The sequence below is a fragment of the Pygocentrus nattereri genome, chromosome 6, assembly GCF_015220715.1.
Source record: "Pygocentrus nattereri isolate fPygNat1 chromosome 6, fPygNat1.pri, whole genome shotgun sequence".
Taxonomy (NCBI): Eukaryota; Metazoa; Chordata; class Actinopteri; order Characiformes; family Serrasalmidae; genus Pygocentrus; species Pygocentrus nattereri.
The window spans coordinates 30,803,838-30,823,818 of record NC_051216.1 but is presented as its reverse complement, the minus strand read 5'-3'; the positions used below and the strand labels follow the sequence as shown (position 1 = coordinate 30,823,818).

At 41.5% G+C, this 19,981-nt stretch overlaps 1 protein-coding gene across 3 annotated transcripts in view; it reads right to left on the bottom strand.

Moving 5' to 3' along the window:
* ncam2 (neural cell adhesion molecule 2) overlaps positions 1-19,981 on the bottom strand; it is a 243,869-nt gene that overhangs the window by 10,202 nt on the left and 213,686 nt on the right. For 2 of the 3 annotated variants that reach the window (XM_017695315.2, XM_017695316.2), the window contains exons 13-15: positions 18,878-18,997; positions 17,278-17,399; positions 8,000-8,174 (exon numbers count right to left, since the gene is read on the bottom strand). In XM_017695315.2, coding sequence (XP_017550804.1) covers positions 8,000-8,174; positions 17,278-17,399; positions 18,878-18,997 — 417 coding nt within the window. Of the gene's footprint in view, positions 1-2,845; positions 5,454-7,999; positions 8,175-17,277; positions 17,400-18,877; positions 18,998-19,981 lie in introns of those variants that run through there. The other variant, XM_017695318.2, reaches the window with a different exon arrangement.

Below are 19,981 nucleotides of genomic sequence, written 5' to 3'. Positions count from 1 at the left end.
CAGGTCCCCTGTAACATTTGAGTGGGTTTACATACCAAAAAATGTCAATATGTATTGTTACATGAACATTTTCCAACCTCTTTCTTTTAGAACTAAACTGGCTGTTTTGTTACTGTGCCTTTAAGACTGATGTAAATGAGTTCTTTTTTGACTGGCTACCCTATATCAGAGCCAGTTTATGAGGAGCCTCGCCTCCTCCTATTTCCCCATTATATTAAAAACAGGACTGCAAAACACCACAGGGTGCCTGAGAGTGAGTTGGGGTAAAAGAAGTCAAACGGGGTAAAATAGGGGTAAATGGAGTTAAATGGCTAAAAACGAAGAATTAAAATAGTTTCTAATCACTAATCACAATTAATTCAGAAACAGTTCATTTACAACAAGCTGTTTTTAGTTTTAGTTTCCATATATGGATGGCATAGACTGGATAGTGAATGGTACACTTTGAAATTTTACCAGTTTTTACATACTACATAAAACTCTTTAATTTCAGAAAAGTGAAGAATATTCAGTTTGTCACAATTTGCTCCAAACTGTGAGAATCATAAAACCAGTCACTTATCTTATTAATCTAAAGCTCCAAAGGCACAGTAATAGATAATTAATAATAATAAGTAATGACTGTATTCTAATTGTGTACTGCTTGTACAGTGGTCTGTCAAGAAGAAACAAGCATAGGCAGCTAGTCTCAGTTAAAACAGAAAGCTCCAGAATCTGTAGCCCTGCCCTCTACCCTCCCGAAAGGATGTTTCTCTGGAGCCAGGCTACAATTTAAAATTGCTCATTACATAAATACCAGTCCTGGCCTCACTGAATTGCCCTCTCAGCTGCCCAAGTGCTACCCACGCTGAGGGCACAAGTGAGGCATAGCCCCATAACGATGCTTTAAAGACCCAGACGCCCATTAAGACGTTATGCTCTCCAAGCAGAGGTGACCCTACAGTCGTTAGTGGTTTAACAGAGCGATGGCTACCGAGATGGCCATTATCTCCAGGTAGGATGGTTCTGTGTAAGGGCAGGGCTGATGTTTCAGAACTGATGAAGTGCATGTAAAGCCACACCAATCAGATGCCAGTTCATGATGATAACCCAGCACCTGGAGTCCATGGTGAAAAATGAACATTGCGGGAAGCCTTTCATGACGAACACTTGCAAGTGTGCAGAAATCTTTGCTGAGATACATTTTAATATGAAGGCAGACCAAACGTGCAATGGGATTCCCATGAAAGGTGCCTAAGCCTCTTTCTGCTAAGTTCTCTCACTTGAACTCACTTTCAGTAGGTTAGACTAGATTTTAAGCCAAATGATAGCATGACATTAATGTGGCACATGTGAAAACATTACAAATACCAACCAAATTATCACTTACTACTATTTTCCTTTTCAATTCAGGCCTTACATTTAATCCCATTAAAATACACCCAGAAAAATAGCTTTATAGCATCTAATATGCCCTTTCCCTTGTAAAACAGATTTAAAATGCCAGTGTTTATGAGGCTTTGAAATCACTCCCAAAACCAACAGACCTTGTAGCAGTGGCAGGATGATAACATACTCATCTAACCCTTTTTTGTGTTTTCATGAAATACTCAGAAGGAAAACGTCTATAATGGGGGCTTATTCAAGGCCAAAATCTTTGCATAGTCCCTTCTTTTTCAATTCAATACAATGTTGTCCTTTGTGTTGTTGAAAATGCTTAATACCTTCAATGATTTATGACTTGGTGCATCAAGCTTTAAGATGAATAGCTGTATGCTGCCTGGTTGGGGTGATTTAGTTTATTTCTTTCCCTGAAAAAGAAAAGCTTATTTATGAGCAGTGTGATCAGTTGTAATGGGCAGCAATAAAACAACAGGCCCATTTCATTTGCCGGAATCAATTCCAGTTGGAACAGTTAACAAAGAGCCATTTTGTTCTTCTCGAGGGTAAAGTTTCATCCAGAATCGAAGGCTTTTTTCACAATATCATGAAAGCAATGTCATTTTCTGACAGGATGAGATGTTACCTGACAATCTATAGCACAGAATATCAGCGCTGAACCATTAAAATGTGTGGAAGCATAATATAAAGATCTACTTTTCTTTGCAAAGTCTGAATTTAAATCAGTAGCTAACCTCAGATCAGATGGAAAAGCCAGTGTTTCTCATGCACAAGCTTGATTAATTCAGCGTGGCATTGGCTGTCAGTGCATTGGCAATTATTTGTGAAAGCCTAATGCTGACATCTAACTGAAGAACCTTTCATGCTAAATATGTTAATTCAGCAGACAAAGCCTACATTTCTGATCTCTACACATTAAAAATAAAAATTCCTGAATAGTTCAAGGGTTGAATATTAGGTTCTGAAAACAACATTTAATTGGAACAGAATCTTTAATATAAACCTTTATATTATATTATGTCTTTTAACTTAGAACTTAAGCTTAAAAAGTTTCTTTGGACACATCTTACAAAAAGTTGACTGAAAGTTTCTTTAGGTCAATGGTTCTCAAACCAGTCCTCAGGGATTACCAGATGGTCCACATATTTCCAAATTCTCCAACTAAAACCGCACCACACAATGTGGACCATCTGGGGGACCCAGAGAAACCAAAAGTCTTTCTTCTTTGACTTCACTTTAAAGGACCCTTTTTGGTTCCTCTCGTCGCTTTTGTTTTTAAGTGTGTATTGTCACTGTCCAAAGAAAAACAGGTATCACCCAAATGGTAACTTTACAGGAGAGGGTAAAATGTTCTCAACGTTTAATGTAAGTTAATGTTTGGAGCATTTTCATTAGTCCATGCACCATGAAACATCTGTTGAGCTCAAACGATATAGAAAAATCTGAAAAAATGGAGATAATGGAGTTAAAAGTCTTGAACTTGAATGTAGTCTTTATTATGAGCAATAAATAAGCTACATTCCATTGACTATGAGGACCTAATGGCCCTTTAAATCATGTTGATCAGTTTGCAAATCTGCATTAGTGAAAACTACGGTGATATAAACAAAATATCAACATGAATTCATAGATAGAAGATAGAATTGCCCATTTCCACCGCTTTACAGATAAACACATGCACAGTTAGTGTCATTGTAATATGGCTAAGAAATGATGGTTAGGTTATTCTCCTGTTCTTAAACCATTATAACCTCTAAGCAGAGACACACTTGATTAAGGTAAATGCAGACAAATGTTCTCATCCATGGAAAGTGGGTAATTCCAGTGATCCTCGTATTTCTCATCAGCACGGAACACCGTCTGTCCCCCAGCTAATGCTACGCACAGAGGATGAAAACCAATTTGTACACCATTACATTTTGATATTATAAGAGGGAAAGACCCTGGTTAATGTAAAACTTATTAAGAGCAGAAAGAAAAAGGCCCTGTGTGATTTATGAGACCAGTGTGTAAAAGTCAGATGTACTTGAAATCCTACTTGACGCCGCTTAATGAGAGCTGTGCTGTATCTGTGTGTGTGCATGAATCTGCAACATCATTAAATACACGCAGTCAAGCGATACAACTGCTGGCAGTTTCCACAGTCATGAAAAACAATAAACAAACTAAGCCAACGTGCACAAACAGCAGTGGCGGGATATCAGGTAGTACCAAAGTCCTCAAATCTGTAGCTGTATGTGTGTGTGTGATGCACATTAGCACAAGAGTTCAGCACAAATTTAACACTGCAGTTGTAGCCCAAGGCTAGAGGTAATACTGCATTTACAGACAAAACAGTTATGATTTGGGCTTTTTCAGTGCAATGGGAGACCATTTGCTGCAAGTGTTTTCTGGATAGATGCCACAGAACAGGGCTGCTCAATCCTGGTCTCAGAGATCTCCACTTCACTCTGGTCCCAGCAGAATTTAGCTCCAACCCTAATCTAATACACCTGATCCAGATACTAGGCGGTGCAGAGACATTTTGAGCACTGCTATCCAAAGCTCCTCTTCACTTCAGTACTGGTTCACACATTCACGGTGGTCTCAGCAGACTGTACAGACACATCATGTCTTAATGACTTAAACCACCATGACATGTCTGAGTCTTAAAAACATGTAATAATCTTATGCCACAGCATCTCGCCATTCACAATTGTTTCCGCTTTTCTCAAACTGTTTTGCTTTACGTGTGAAGGATTGTGGATGACTGAAAGTTTAGAAGAATATATTGGTTGTGCCTGGTGATTTCTCTGAAATGAAGGATGCATTTCTTGGCTGCATTAGAAGGATTCTACAAAACAGAACAGCTTTCAGAGACATATTGGGTGTGAAATACAGCCTTCTTTGGTTGCATCCTTGGCTTTGAGACATGGCTTATGAAGGCCGTGAGGAGAATATTGGAGCCAGTTGTCCTGGATCTAAACTGTGCAGGGTGGAAGATCTCCAGGACCAAGATTGGGCTGCCTTGCCATAAAAGAACTACTTTTTGTTCCCTCAAGTGAGTGGAATGTTCTTTCAAACAAATACTTTAGTACAGTTGCCTTGTCATTAGGAGATCATGAGTTTTATATCCAGTGATCCCACCTCCATTACAGTTACTCAATGCAGTGCAATACACAATATGGGCAACTGTTAACAGAATTGCCAATTAGTATTCCACTTCAAGCACAATGAGCTATCCAAAGATGTGGGGCACTGACTGGCTTGAGCTGGCAGTATACTTCAAACAACAAAAGAACTAAATGAAATTGATCTACTGCTGAACACCCTGTTGTTAATATGCTACAAAAGAAATCAGGGCAGGTTTCAGATCAAACGACACACTGACGAAGAGTTATGTTCAGGAAACAGCACACACTTTACCCTGCAAACTCAAACAACCCCATCATTTTAGCCAAAAAGATGCCACTTTGCTTTAAAATGTCAATTTCATCTTTCACACTCCCAGATTTGTAGCTTTGCATGTTGGAATATAAACCAATGTGTTTTGAGTCAATATGTTCTCTGTTCTTTTAAAAAGTACAAGTAAAAGCATCTATATTTTGGTTCCATTATCACTGATAATTACATATGTATCAGACACACTGATGTATTCGGATAAAGAATCATCCATAAAGGTCATTCTTTTATGGCATCGCCCCAAAAACCTTTCACCTTTATTCTGAAGGTCCCAGGTGTACAAGATGGTGAAGGAAGAGCATTTGGCTCTGAGGCAGTGCAGGTCAGTCAGTCCTATCAGTGACTCAGGGGGAAAATCTGCTGGAGACTGACAGGTGCAATGAGCTGACATAGCTAAGAGTCAGTAAGCTGCCCCTGGGGGCGATGCTCATTGGCAGGGTGAAAGGGGAGCAGGTATATAGTCCCTGTTTACGTCTTTGGGCCTGTTCCCAGGCAAGGTGGAGTGATGGAGTGACATCAACACACACACAAATGCAAGGCAAGTGAGAGTGTGGCTCCAATGAATGCCACGGCTTGGACAGGATGCAGGGGGGGGTGTCCATGTCCAGTTGCAGGGGGGTCACAACACTGATCTGCAATGGAGTGGTGGAAGGGGAGTGTAAGGGGGAGGAGGATGGAGGAAATAGATGCCAGCCCAAGATGAGAGATTATAGAAGGATCATGGCAGGAATGATTAAACATGCATGGAAGATGGTGCCAGAACAGTGGAAGAATGTAAAACAAGTAATGCACAAAAGAAAATGACACACATTATTCAAAGTTAGATGAGAAACACATGGCAAAATTTTGAATGATTTCAGCAAAATGCCATGTTAAAAACAAGGTAATGATAGTGGCAAAACATATCCAGTTTTGACAGGTTTGTAATTAGTGAAATGAGCAAGTGCGTTTATTATTAATTTATTTTTTAAATAAAGTGATTATGAGAGTAAGGAAAAGAGGGTTTATTGGCAGTTTATTGCAAAACAAGGAGCCCAGCGATTTTTTGTGATGTGGCCCCAAAGCGTTACATTATGCATTAGATGGGAATAGGAGAGCAGGATTGTTTAGAGTGAACCAGCACAAATGCAAGCACAAAAGAATTATAAATAAGAGCACGCATAGGCAGGGATGGAGGGATGGAGGTTGGAAGGGAAATAAAAAAGAGAGGAGAGAAGGGGAGGAAAGGAGAGGAGGTAGGAGAAAATATCTTCCATTAACAATGGAAATCAACCCACATACACACACAAAAATGCATAAACACATTCTCACTGACTTTCAGCTATGCGTATCACAATTCATTGTTTCTGATTAGGATGCTCCTCAATATCAGCTGCTCTGCCTAGCAGGTGGCACATTTTGACTGACTATATTAAGATGCTCAGTCTGCCCTCCTGGCCTATGAGCCAGTCGTTTTCAGTGGAGTGGAACAACATTACATTTTTAGTAATGATCCTAAATGCCTTTCATTAGGGTCGCCAGGCAACAGCAGTCATCACAGAAAGGAGAAAGGCTTTAGTTCTTTTATTCCTCCCTTTGGTCTTATGCACTTCTTTTCTCACAAAAACACTGATTGTGGAAATAACACAGAGCTTCAGGGCCATCTAATGATAATTTGAGAGATCTTGAAGTACAGTACTGTGCAAATGTCTACGCTTCATTTATTTCATTTTCATTCAAAACGGTTATTGAGTGCAAGATACTCATTTTCAGGAGATATTTCTGAGTACATATGATATGATGCAATCCACTTGCATAAGAAAGGTAAAATCAAAGGAGAATAAGTGAAAAAAGGTTCTAAAACTGGAGTTCAGAAAAATTAGATAGACACTCGTAGCAGCCATGGTGGAAGACCACCAAAACTTTCACCATCAGATATACAGTACTTCAAGCGTTCATCTTTCAGAAAGAGGAGAAAATCTAAATCCACAAGTGTTTCTGTCCATCCTTCTACTGAGAGAAGACAACTGAACACTATGAGTCTTAAAATATGAAAGAAGAGCTACAAATCAAACAAAAACCAGCTGGTATTCTCAGAGCAAAGGGCTGACCTTCCCTGAGTCCAGACCTCAGCATCATTGAATGTGTTTTGTACTACCTGGATGGTGAGACTGAATGCAAACAACTTCTAAGACTGAACTTTGGAGGTGCAGAAAAACATCCCTGCGAATTTCTTTGATAAAGTCCTCCAAAAACAATAGAAGCTATAAAGGCAAAGAGTTGACAAGCAGAAAAAAAACTGTAGTTGAGGCTTCTCTGTACCTTTTTGTTAAATATACGTTTTCTGCCTTTTATCTCATGTGAAATAATGAAAAACTTTTATATAATGCCAAGTTTGGCTACAAATTAAATACAGGAAGGGTGACCTTTGCACAGTACTGTAGATTAAATAAAACTCAAATAGACTGAAATAATCTGATTGCCTTTGTGATGAATGTGTATATAATTTGGGTATAATTTTGGAGTGGCAACAAAACACAAGGTCCAACTTGCTTGTGGCCTATAATGAAAAGTATGGTCACACATGTATAATGAGGACAGCTAATTGACCTCCTTTAGCCAAGCTTTCAACCCTCACTCGTTTGCTCGTCTTTCAAAAAGAGGCACAAATGTCTGTATTAACGTCAGAGCGAACAAGCCTGTAGAACATCTTTCAGTGCTTCTGCCATTTTCCACTTAGTCACAGTGATATGCCAATAGCAAGGCCATGGAGAGTCAGCTATTAGTTATTCAGATCTTCTGATTGGGTGAGAATTGCTGTCAATTTCATTATGATTGCAAAGGATGAGCTCTTGAGACTAAATGACAAACTTTTAAAGCATTTAAGGGTCATTATGTAGTGCCGACAAAGCGATTGTGGGCTGCATGTTTGAAGGTGGTGAAGTGGATGCCTACCATGTCTGGCTAAGTTCAAGCTAGAATTAACAATGGGTGGAAAGTACATTGAGGTACAACCTTGCATGTAATTAGAATGTGAGTTGCTGGTTCACTGTATGTATGAATACCATGGTATATGCTCCAAGTGTGAGTAGGTGACACTTTGCTACTGTCCTTGAGCTCTTCAGCTATAGAAACACTGAATAGAAGATGATCTGTATGTGCTTTTTTCAAGCACCATGTATTGCGGAGGTGCGTGTACCTGTGATATCTGGTTTCTGTGGCATGGAGAATTTGACAAAGGTGGGCTCAGACAGGCCTTTGACATTGCGGGCGGTGATCTCCACTTCATACTGTGTGTTCCACTGGAGAGGCTGTAGCAGCACAAAGTCATTCATGCCAGGAACCAGCTTAGTCATCCACTGTTCCTCTTTGTCCTACACACGTACAAACATACACAAATTTGATGAATACATTAACAATTGCTTTCTAGCCATAAGTACTGAACCATTTCCAAAAAACTTGGGAAAGTGTTCCAAATGCAAATAAAACCAGACAGCAGTGATGTATAAATCTAATTTGATCTAAATTGAAAGGAAATAGTAAAATGACAATAAGAGTTCTTTTCCCTTATCAGCTCCATTGATTTTTGTAAATACACCCATTCTGAAACTAATGCCTGCAATGTGTTACAAAAAAGTTGGGACAGGGACAATTTAAGGCTAGGAACTTTATAAAGTGTTCAAAAGACAGCCTAAACAGGTCAAACAAATCATGCTTGGGTACAGCATCCAGGAAAGGCTGAGTCTTACAACATTTTAAAAATAATATTCCTCAGCAAGCAACTGCAATAATTTAGGTATTTGAACCTCCACAGTAAAAAATATCATAAAAAACCTCTGCATAAGAACCCTGCTGCATAACACTTACATAAAAATCATGTTATGGTGGATGCCATCTGCTGTCATGAGTTGCAATGATTATGTCCAGTAATAGAATAATGTCATGTTACTATTACCAGTATCATAATGTTTGATGCCATGACAGCTGATGTCACAAGCTAATTTCTGCTATGTACTCTTGTTAGTCATCACTACACCAAACATTATGGCATCTTTCATGACAATTACTGATAACACTCTCATGACACTCTTACATATAACTGCACATAGTCATGACATCACGTGGCATCTGCCATACCATGTTTGCAGCAGAGCTATGTCAGAGTAGCGGGTTTCTAGTTATGTCAGTGTAGCAGGGTTGAAATAAAGTGTTATCTAAATCCTTGTATAAACTGCAGAGTAGACTTAATTGATTTACAGGTTGCCCCACACCAAAAAAGTTACACAAAATACATTAAAATACACAAAAAAGATTTTTTCGCTGCTATTTTCTTGAAATTTAAAGGCAACAATCAGCATCGCTATATAGTATCACAACTGTTTAAATGTTCAGTGTTGTATACAGTACATACTGGTTTAATTTAAAATTTTAAAATGCTTCTTTGAGTACTGTTTTTAACAGAAAACACAAAAACCCGGCTTGCCAACTTTAGTGATGTGACTGGAGTAGGATTTTCAGGTGACTGAAGTGAGACTCCACTGAGCTCCACAGTAGTGAGACTAGTGTGAGATTTTCAGTGACTATAGTAAGACTAGAGTGAGATTTTCAGATGACTGTAGTAAGACTAGTGTGAGATCTTCAGAAGACTGGATTGAGACTAGTGTGAAATTTTCAGAAGACTAGAGTGAGACTAGAGTGACATTTTCAGATGACTGTAGTAAGACTGGTGTGAGATTTTCAGGTGATCACTTTGGTACAGTGGTAACTACTCCAGTGTGCAAAGTTGCAAACCACTCATCAGAGGAATTAAAACAAATATTCCAAAAACATGTTTGCTAATTATTGTATGAGAAAACAAAAATATACACTTTATTTTTTTCATTTTAATACAAAGACAAGATTTGATAAAGCAGCTTACAGTCATATGTTATGCATTTAAAGATCAGTGCATTCAACAAACTACTGCACCCCATACATCTAGGATTTCCCTGGATCATCCTTTATTTTGTTTGTATGTCCTGGAAAATATGAATTCCATTCCTGGACACAAAATATTCTCATATAAATTGCACTTAAAATTATTCTTTTCACATTCAGTCAAACCACAAAGAATGGGTTTGATTGGTTCAGATTACCTTCAATGCAGGGACGTGTTTTGGAAAAATGCAATGCTGATGGCACTTTTAGGCACAATACAGCACTGCACAATGCTGAGAAGAACAGGTTCTGTAGCTGAACATCCTATCTAACTTAGATAGCATTGTGAGCAAAGCCATCCATGCTGAATTTAGCAAAAAATCAAGCCACTGATCAAATGCCTAGGAATTTTCCATGGCTGAGGTGGCAGCCTTATGCATTTCTTGGCACAGGGGGGAAAGTACACCTCTGAAACCTTTTCTCCACCATAGTGTGAATGCTTAAGAGCAGCATAAAGTTTTTTTGTTTGTTGGATCACTATAAACCTCTATTTTGCAAATGATTAAAAAAAGTCTTTCATAATATAAGACACACAATTAACTGGGAGAAGAATGTATTTTAGAGTTGGTGGTAGAAGAGAGATTAAGAAGTTAAACCAAACAAGAGTTACTTTGCACATGGTACACAAACGCATTATCAGAGTGACGTTGGTGTGAGAGAGAACTCCAATTCTCCAGTTTCCTAGAGCCATTCAACAAAATCATATCACCGCACACAGTCTCACTCACTTCCGTGCTCGTGACACAAAAGCTGGAGCTGTGGTAGATACAGCCAACATCTCCTCAACAGTCTATGATATGACCCAATCAGAGATGTCATCATTCAGAAAGAATAAAAATAGTCCCTTGCATGTTTGTTCTGAGTGTGAAGGTTGGTTGGAAATTCCCTGACGTGAGATTTCTTTGCCCTCTCCTTGGATCACCACCTTATCGTGGTGGAGGGGTTTGCGTGCTTGAATGATCTTAGGAGCTATGTTGTCTGGAGCAAAAGCTCCTGGTAGGGTCTCCCATGGCAAACTGGTCCTAGGTGACAGGTCAGACAAAGTGTGATCCATAATAACCCCTATGAAGACACAAAAACAGGACTTGTGTACCCTGCCCAGAACAGGGTTACCGGGGCCCCACCCTGGAGCCAGGCCTGGGGGAGGGGCTCGCCAGCGAGCGTCTGGTGGCCGGGCATTTACTCATGGTGCCCGGCCGGGCCCAGCCCGAAGGAGTTACATGAGTCCCCCCTCCCATCGACCCACCACCAATGGGAGGGGCAGTAGTAGGGGTTCGGTGCGTTGTGGATCGGGCAGTGTCCGAAGGCGTGGGCCTTGGCATTCTGATCCTCGGTTGCTGAAACTGGCTTTTGGAACTTGGAACGTTACCTCACTGGCGGGGAAAGAGCCTGAGTTGGTGCGCGAGGTTGAGAGATACCGGCTAGATATAGTCGGGCTCACCTCAACACACAGCTTGGGCTCTGGGTCCAATCTCCTTGAGAGGGGCTGGACTTTATTCTTTTCTGGAGTTGCCCATGGTGAGAGGCGGCGGGCAGGTGTGGGCTTTCTCATAGCCCCTCGACTCGGCGCCTGTATGTTGGGGTTTTCTCCGGTGGACGAGAGGGTAGCTTCCCTATGCCTTCGGGTTGGTCCTGACTGTTGTCTGTGCTTATGCACCGAACAGCAGTTCAGAGTACCCAGCCTTCTTAAAGTCCTTGGGAAGGGTGCTTGAAAGTGCTCCTCCTGGAGACTCTATTGTCCTACTGGGGGACTTCAACGCTCACGTGGGCAATGACAGTGAGACCTGGAGGGGTGTGATTGGGAGGAATGGCCTCTCTGATCTGAACCCGAGTGGTGTTCAGTTTTTGGACTTCTGCACAAACCACAGTTTGTCCATCACGAACACCATGTTTGAACACAAGGATGTCCATAAGTGCACATGGCACCAGGACACCCTAGGCCGCAGTTCAATGATTGACTTTGTAGTCGTGTCATCGGACTTGCGGCCATGTGTATTGGACACTCGGGTAAAGAGAGGAGCTGAGCTGTCAACTGATCACCACCTGGTGGTGAGTTGGATCAGGTGGTGGGGGAAGATGCCGGTCAGACCAGGCAAGCCCAAACGTATAGTGAGGGTTTGCTGGGAACGTCTAGCAGAAGAACCTGTCAGATTGATCTTCAACTCACACCTCCGTCAGAACTTTGACCAGATATCGGGGGAGGTGGGGGACATTGACTCAGAATGGGCCATGTTCCGTTCCTCCATTGCTGAAGCCGCTGACTGTAGCTGTGGCCGTAAGGTAGTTGGTGCCTGTCAGGGCGGTAATCCTCGAACCCGGTGGTGGACACCCCAGGTGAGAGATGCCGTCAAGCTGAAGAAGGAGTCCTACCGGGCATGGTTGGCCTGTGGGACACCAGAGGCAGCTGGCAGTTATCGACAGGCCAAGCGATCTGCGGCTTCAGTTGTCGCCAAGGCAAAAACCCGTGTATGGGAGGAGTTTGGTGAGGCCTTGGAAAATGACTTTAAGTCGGCTCCAAAAAGATTCTGGCAAACCGTCAGGCGACTCAGAAGGGGAAAGCAGTGTGCCACTAGCACTGTATATAGTGGAGATGGTGTGCTGCTGACTTCGACTGAAGACGTCATTGGGCGGTGGAAGGAATACTTTGAGGACCTTCTCAATCCCACCGACACGTTCTCCAGCGAGGAGGCTGAGTCTGGGGACATGGGAATAGGCTTGTCCATTACTGAGGCCGAAGTCGCTAAGGTAGTTAAGAAGCTCCTTGGTGGCAAGGCTCCAGGGGTGGATGAGATCCGCCCTGAGTTCCTCAAGGCTCTGGATGTTGTGGGGCTGTCTTGGCTGACACGCCTTTTCAACATTGCGTGGACATCGGGGGTGGTGCCACTGGATTGGCAGACTGGGGTGGTGGTGCCTCTTTTTAAAAAAGGGGACCGGAGGGTGTGTTCCAACTACAGGGGAATCACACTCCTCAGCCTCCCTGGTAAGGTCTATGCAGGGGTACTGGAGAAGAGAGTCCGGCTTATAGTCGAACCTCGGATCCAGGAGGAACAGTGCGGGTTCCGCCCTGGTCGTGGAACACTGGACCAACTCTTCACCCTCTCCAGGATTCTGGAGGGTTCATGGGAGTTTGCCCAACCAGTCCACATGTGCTTTGTGGATCTGGAGAAGGCATTCGACTGTGTTTCCCGGGGTATTCTGTGGGAGGTGCTTCGGGAGTACGGGGTACATGGCTCTTTGCTATGAGCCATTCAGGCCCTGTACAAACAAAGCTGGAGTTTGGTTCGCATAGCCGGCAGTAAGTCAGACTCGTTCCCAGTGAGAGTTGGACTTCGTTAGGGCTGCCCTTTGTCACTGATTCTATTCATAATTTTTATGGATAGAATTTCTAGGCGCAGTCAAGGGATGGAGGGTGTCTGGTTTGGTGACCTCAGGGTCACATCGCTGCTGTTTGCAGATGATGTGGTCCTATTGGGGACATCAGGCCGCGAACTTCAGCTTTCGCTGGATCGGTTTGCAGCCGAGTGTGAAGCGGCTGGGATGAGAATCAGTACCTCTAAATCCGAGACCACGGTTCTCAGGCGGAAAAGGGTGGAGAGCCCTCTCTGGGTCGGGGATAGGCTCTTGCCTGAAGTGGAGGAGTTCAAGTATCTCGGGGTCTTGTTCACGAGTGATGGTACAAGGGAGCGGGAGATTGACAGGCGGATTGGTGCTGGGTCAGCAATGATGCGGGCTCTTTACCGGTCTGTTGTGGTAAAGAAAGAGCTGAGCCATAAGGCAAGGCTCTCGATTTACCGGTTGATCTACGTTCCCACCCTCACCTATGGTCATGAGCTTTGGGTAATGACCGAAAGAATAAGATCGCGAATACAAGCAGCAGAAATGAGTTTCCTCCGCAGGGTGTCTGGACTCTCCCTTAGAGATAGGGTGAGAAGTTCAGTCATCCGGGAGGGACTTGGAGTAGAGCCGCTGCTTCTTCACGTCGAGAGGAGCCAGCTGAGGTGGTTCGGGCATCTGGTTAGGATGCCTCCTGGACGCCTCCCTCAGGAGGTGTCACAGGCGAGTCCACCTGGGAGGAGACCCCGGGGAAGACCCAGGACACACTGGCGCGACTATATCGCCCAGCTGGCCTGGGAGCACCTCGGAATCCCCCTTGGAGAGCTGGTGGAAGTGGCTGGGGAAAGGGAGGTCTGGGCTTCATTGCTTAGGATGCTGCCCCCGCGACCCGAACCCCGGAGAAGCGGAAGATAATGGATGGATGGATGGATGGATGGAGATTTCTTTGCACAATGTGAGAGCTTGAGAAAAGACGCAGAGTCATTCTCACGCCAAAACTGTAAAAGCTGGCAGCCCTACAAAACCTCTTTTTCCACAGGATATGATGTCATATTTACCAACAATTCACAAACGATTAAAATAACCTTTTTTCAATGCTTCGTTTTATAGCTCATAAAAGCCAGTGAAATCTGGCCATCTGTAAAAATAGTGGATTTGGATGGGACTAAAATCACTGAGAACTCCCACCTCCCCATGTAAAGCTTATACTGTCTGAATAGTGTTTTACTCTATAAAAAAGTAGAGTAAAGTTAATAAGCATCAAATAACACCAATAACAGTCCTCACATAATAATATTGTGGTATAATAAATCCACTTTCTATTTTAAATGAATACTTTGGCTACAGATATAATTTATACCGTTTTCCCCTGACCCCAAATGTAGTCAATCAGCCAAAGCATGTTGAAGCTACAAGCAAACGATGATGTACTGTGAGCAATTAAAACAAATACAAAAAGATCATGCAAACTGATGCTTTATATTTGTTTTATGTAGGCTGGACACTTTTTTCTACAGTGTAGCTTTCAGACAAATTTGAAGGTCAGTGTTTTGGTGCAGATGGTGCATTTTCACAAAAAGTGGTGATGGTGCGATTTCACAAAAAGTGTTTCACCACACTTGTCTGCTTCAGATAAATCATTTAAGATTGTCATAGAAACAGAGGAGGAATAATGGAAATGCAGATGAAAGAGGCAGCTTCCACCATCCATCTGTTGTTTTTTCACTCAGAACCACTCCTCTCCTCTGAAATCCACAAAGTTTCCTCACAAACTCACACACCAGATATATTCCAACGCATTCGGCATTCACTTTGTCTGCTTGTACAGAGAGAACATATATACATATGTGTGTGTGTGTGTGTGTGTGTGTGAGAGAGAGTACTGTACTGCAACTAAACCCACACAAAAGGCACTGAGACTAAACTCCAGCCTCCACACTTCACTTCTGAAAACTCATTTCTTTCATGTTTTGACATTTTCAAACTGCCAGAGCTCTTTAAAAGCTAAACGGTTGAATATGCATTTCACACGCCTGACAGGCCTCAGGCATTCTGTCTCTTCAGAGTGTGACATCTCCATTTCCCCTGTTCTTACCTCCACATGCACTGAGGCATCAGAGAGAGAGAGAGAGCTGATGATGCAGATGCAGACCACATGAGGGACACAAAATGAGGCAGAAAGAAAGAGAAAGAGATGAGTGTGAGAAAATTAGCAACAGCAATAGAGTGATCGAGGGACAGAGTAAAATGGCCTCTAGGGTAGGGTGATCTGTAGACTTGGCATTATAACATCTCTCAACAGCCTCTCCAAGTTGTAGGCTGTTAAAAATAATGCACCAAATTTACTTGATTCAAATTTCCATATTAATGAAATGCACCAACACAACACATTAAATCATCACATTTTGATCTTTCAATTACTTTCATAGAAGATGCAACATTTTGTTTGATATTATATTGCAGTATAAGACATCTAACAGACTTTGAAAGAAAACAAACAAATGCATCAGTTACAGCCAGTATTATGTCCAGAAAAACCATTATGCAGAACTTTTGAGAGAGAGATAAAAGTCTGGAAAAAGTCTCAATGGTCCTTTTCTTCTTTGGCCCAGAAAACAATCTTTTGCCATAAACACTCTGAGCTGGGTTTTCCCAAAGCATCTTAGTGCAAAGATCATTCTTAAATGGTAGCGCATTGCACTAAACACTTTCTCTACTGGTTAAGATTATCTTAATCCTAGGATACTTTTGGGAAACTGGCCCATGAACGGTCGACTCATCAGACTACAATGCATGTTTCCACTGTGCAGATGAGCTCTAGCCCAGAAAAGTCAGCAGTGTTTTTGGACATTGGTTGATATATGGCTTTTGTTGTAAATAGTACAGTCCAGACTTGACAAATGGAGTTTATTGACAATGGTTTGTCAAAGTATTCCCAAGCCCATGTGGTGATTCTACCTCATAAGCATGAAGCTTTTTAATGCAGTGGCATCTGAGGGATCAAAGGTTAATGCCATTTAGTTGTAGTTTTAAGTCTTTGGCTTTACACACAGAGATTTCTCTGTACTGCCTGAATCTTTTGATGATCTTGTGCACCATAGAGGATGAAATGCCGAAAATCCTCACAGCAACTGATTGAGGAACATTATTCTTTGCTAAAGCAATTTTGGTAGTGAACCTTGATCCATCCTTGCTCATAAGGACTAGGCCATTCCTGGCTGTTTCTTTTATAATTACATTATTTCAATATGTGAAATCTCACACTTTATTGCATTTATTATAGTTTATTTAAGGTGTTTTTTGAAATATACACACTTAGCAGTTCTCACTCCCAAATGTTCACTGCTATATACAGTATTCACATTTGCATATTAGCCCAATTAAGTCTGCATATTCTCTCGTTTGATAGATTTCTCCATTGTGGTGGGGAGTGATACAGCATATCTGATCTGATAAATAAGTGCTGACAGATGATGTGTTATATGGAGATGAATGAAACCGACAGCCATTTCAACATCACTTAAATGACTGACATAGAGGAAGTGCTCACCTTTTGGAGACTAATTGGAGAATAACAGAGCTGTACAGAGGATATAGCACACACATAAACCCAAACACACACTCATACACATGCTAACTCACCTCCCTCCTGCCCACCTGAAGCAATTCCACTGCAGACTGAACACTTCAAAGCATATATACATAGGGCCTATGTCTCCTGACACCAAAAAAAGCAAATCAGCAAAAGCTGATTCCCCCTATCTGCATTAGTGCCCTTCTGCATATATGCCTTCATTTGCGTTGGCGTGGAAACAAGAGGCTGCAACTTGCACAGAAAGAGAGAATTTTGACAGCTCGCTCTGCTCTTAGCTCTGTGTCTGGAGGAAGAGCTCTGCTTACTCTGAGTCAGCCACACAGTACACACAGTTTAACCACTCTAATCCTCAGCAGGCGCACCCACTTGCACACAGGTCTGCTCTTATGAAAATGCTGCCAGATTTCAGCTACAGGGCGAGATCACAACAGCTTTTTTGGAGCATGTCAAACGTTGACTAAAAATGGCAAAATGACTTGCCCTTGGTTATGCATTTAATTAAGTAATGATCTAAGTAAAGCATGAATATGTGAATGAGAGAGCTGTGAAAACTATAAACGTTCATGACTCACTGTTTTGTATTTTATGATGTACTCCAGGATTGGCATTCCTCCATCGTCCTGTTTGACCAAGCCAAGCCTGTAGGCTTTCCCCACTCCCCTCTGGCCTTGCACTGAAGGAGGACTTGGCTCTCCTGGGGAAGAGATCATACTGCTTAAAACACCAATAGTTCAATAAAGAGTTCACTAGGGATGCACAAAAAAATCTGGCCAACAAAAAAAAGGAAAGCACAATTTGTGGGCATTTTGATCAAAACGCTGTTTACATTTAAGACTTTCACATCACATAACACATACTTTCAGTGGTAATGAGAGTGAAAAACAGTGGCTCAACTCCCAAAACTCCTGGTGCACTTTCCTTATAAACTTGTTAATTTGTGCATTTTTGATTTTACTAAAAAAATTACAAACAAGTGACAAACCTGCCTCAATTTGTCTTCTTTATTATTCTTTTTTTTGGCAATAAATCACCAGCCAGTACCTTTTTTTTGCAATGAGTGATGGTCCACTGGTCAATTCCGTTAGACAGGTATATTGTTCATACATCCCGATGCAATCTAGTAGCTATCAATTAATAATGTACAGCTGTATGCAAATGTTTCAACACCCTTGGCCAAATGACATGTTGACTTTGTAAGTAAAAATAAATTAACATATCTTCTACTGGGAACAAAATGAAAGGGCCCATATCCTACATTTTTCTTGTATTTTATTTTTTCTCTTGAGGTCCACTTATAATATTTATAAGGTTTTATGTACCAAAATTGGTCATCATTAATTTCACATGGCCATTTTTCAGCTTCTCTTTAAACCTTAGAATGAAACAGGCTGTTTTTGTACTGCGCCTTTAAGACTGATATAAGATACAGGAGCTCTGTTCTGATTGGCTGTCCTGTATCGTGCCTCATTCCAAAAATACTCTGTTTACAACTTTAGCGTGAATTGACTGAGCTGAACTGCTGTAGCCTGACTAGGCGGATGTATGCAAATGACTTGGTTCTCAAGACATCACAGAAACAGTGAATTCAAACAGGCTATTTTTGCAGCTTAGTTTCCAGATATGGACTGTATGGTCTGGGTAGTGAATGGTACATTTTGAGATTGTAGCAATATTTGAATGTTACTTCAAACCCTTTTCTTTAAAAAAAGTGATCGGAACTTAACTCTTGCTGTTAATAGGTCAGCAACTAAACAGTAATTGTGTATTAAAATGTGCAGAAGTGTGTTCTCTGTGAAGGATGTGTTAACTTACTTTCACTTAGAAAATCAGCAAAACATGTATGGCCAGGTGTGTCCAAACTTTTGCATACAACTGTGACATTAATCCAACTTTGCCACCTAATGAGGACAGTGCAAATGCAGTATCAGCCCTTAGATAAAAACGTTTTTTTTTTTATTTTACTTTACTTCATCCAGAGCATATATTAAAATAAACTGATATCATTTATACAGCTTCAGTTTTCATTCCTGTTGAGAAACACTAGAGTTTCCATAATGATCTAGCATGTTCTACAGCAACAGACTTCTTGATAAGCCATATCACGTAACAAGAAGGACTTTGACATGAAGCACTTTGTGTAGCTGGGAGTTCCAGTGAAGGTTACACACTCACGGATGGGCAGTGTCTGAAAGCTCTCTGTGCGGCTGAACTCGCCTTGGCCTTTTCCATTCACGGCTGCCACTCGTACCTCATAAGTAGTGTTGGGCTCAAGGTTAGTGAGCAGCACTACCGCTGGGAGAGGGAAAAGAACAGGGGAGAGATATAGAGAGAGGGAGAAGAAAGAGCAAGAGGACGAGTGCACCAGACACATGAAATGAGTATAGATGGAGGTCCCTATTTCAAAGTCCCTATTGCTTTCCTCAATCATGACCAAGGTTTCCAATTACTGCTTTCCCCAATCATGCCCCCCAGCCCCAGCTTTTCTCAGCATTATGGATATTAGCTCTGGGCCCTTCAAGTAGCCGAGCTTGCTTATCTGGCTGTCCGATTTGTCCTTTAAGTTCCAGCAAACCCTTATGGGTGTTGTGGAGGAAAAATCAATTTGTGATCTTGAAACGTTGTAATCTCAGCCAGTGCTGGAGAAGACTCTCAGAGTTTGAGCCCTATATTCCAGCCTTTACAGGCAGCCACACCCAAACTCCAGCATGAGGTCAAGACTGCCCAGGCTTTTTATGGTAGTACGAGTGTATGTGTGTGATTGATTTGCCTGTGTGTGGAGATACTAAAAAAAGTTGCTTGAGGGTTGTTTTAAATCAAATGATTGAGATTTGTTAATTGGCTCCACTGGAGATATGCTCCATCAAAATAATTAATATATGTAAGCACTTAAGCAATTATTATAGCATGTGTCATTTGTGTGGAACCGACAGGCACATTTGAATCATGTATGTTCAGCCATTGAAACGTTTTTCAATGTATATTCCACACTGTCCACATACCTGCAAGATGAAGCAGTTGTTTTGGTGTACTGTCATTAGGCTACAACAATTAGTTGCTAAAATTATTTAATATTTTAAATGGTATATTTTACAATGTAAATTATTTAAATATTATAATTTATATTTATTTCTTACTGAAACAGAAACATGATCATTAGATTAGTCAATTATACCAAAAAAGTATAAGTTAAAGTGTCTGAAAAATCATCCTCCAGCTCCTTTCTTCACTTTCTTCTATTAGTATATTTTTTATGTGATTTTGATTTCTTTCTTTGCT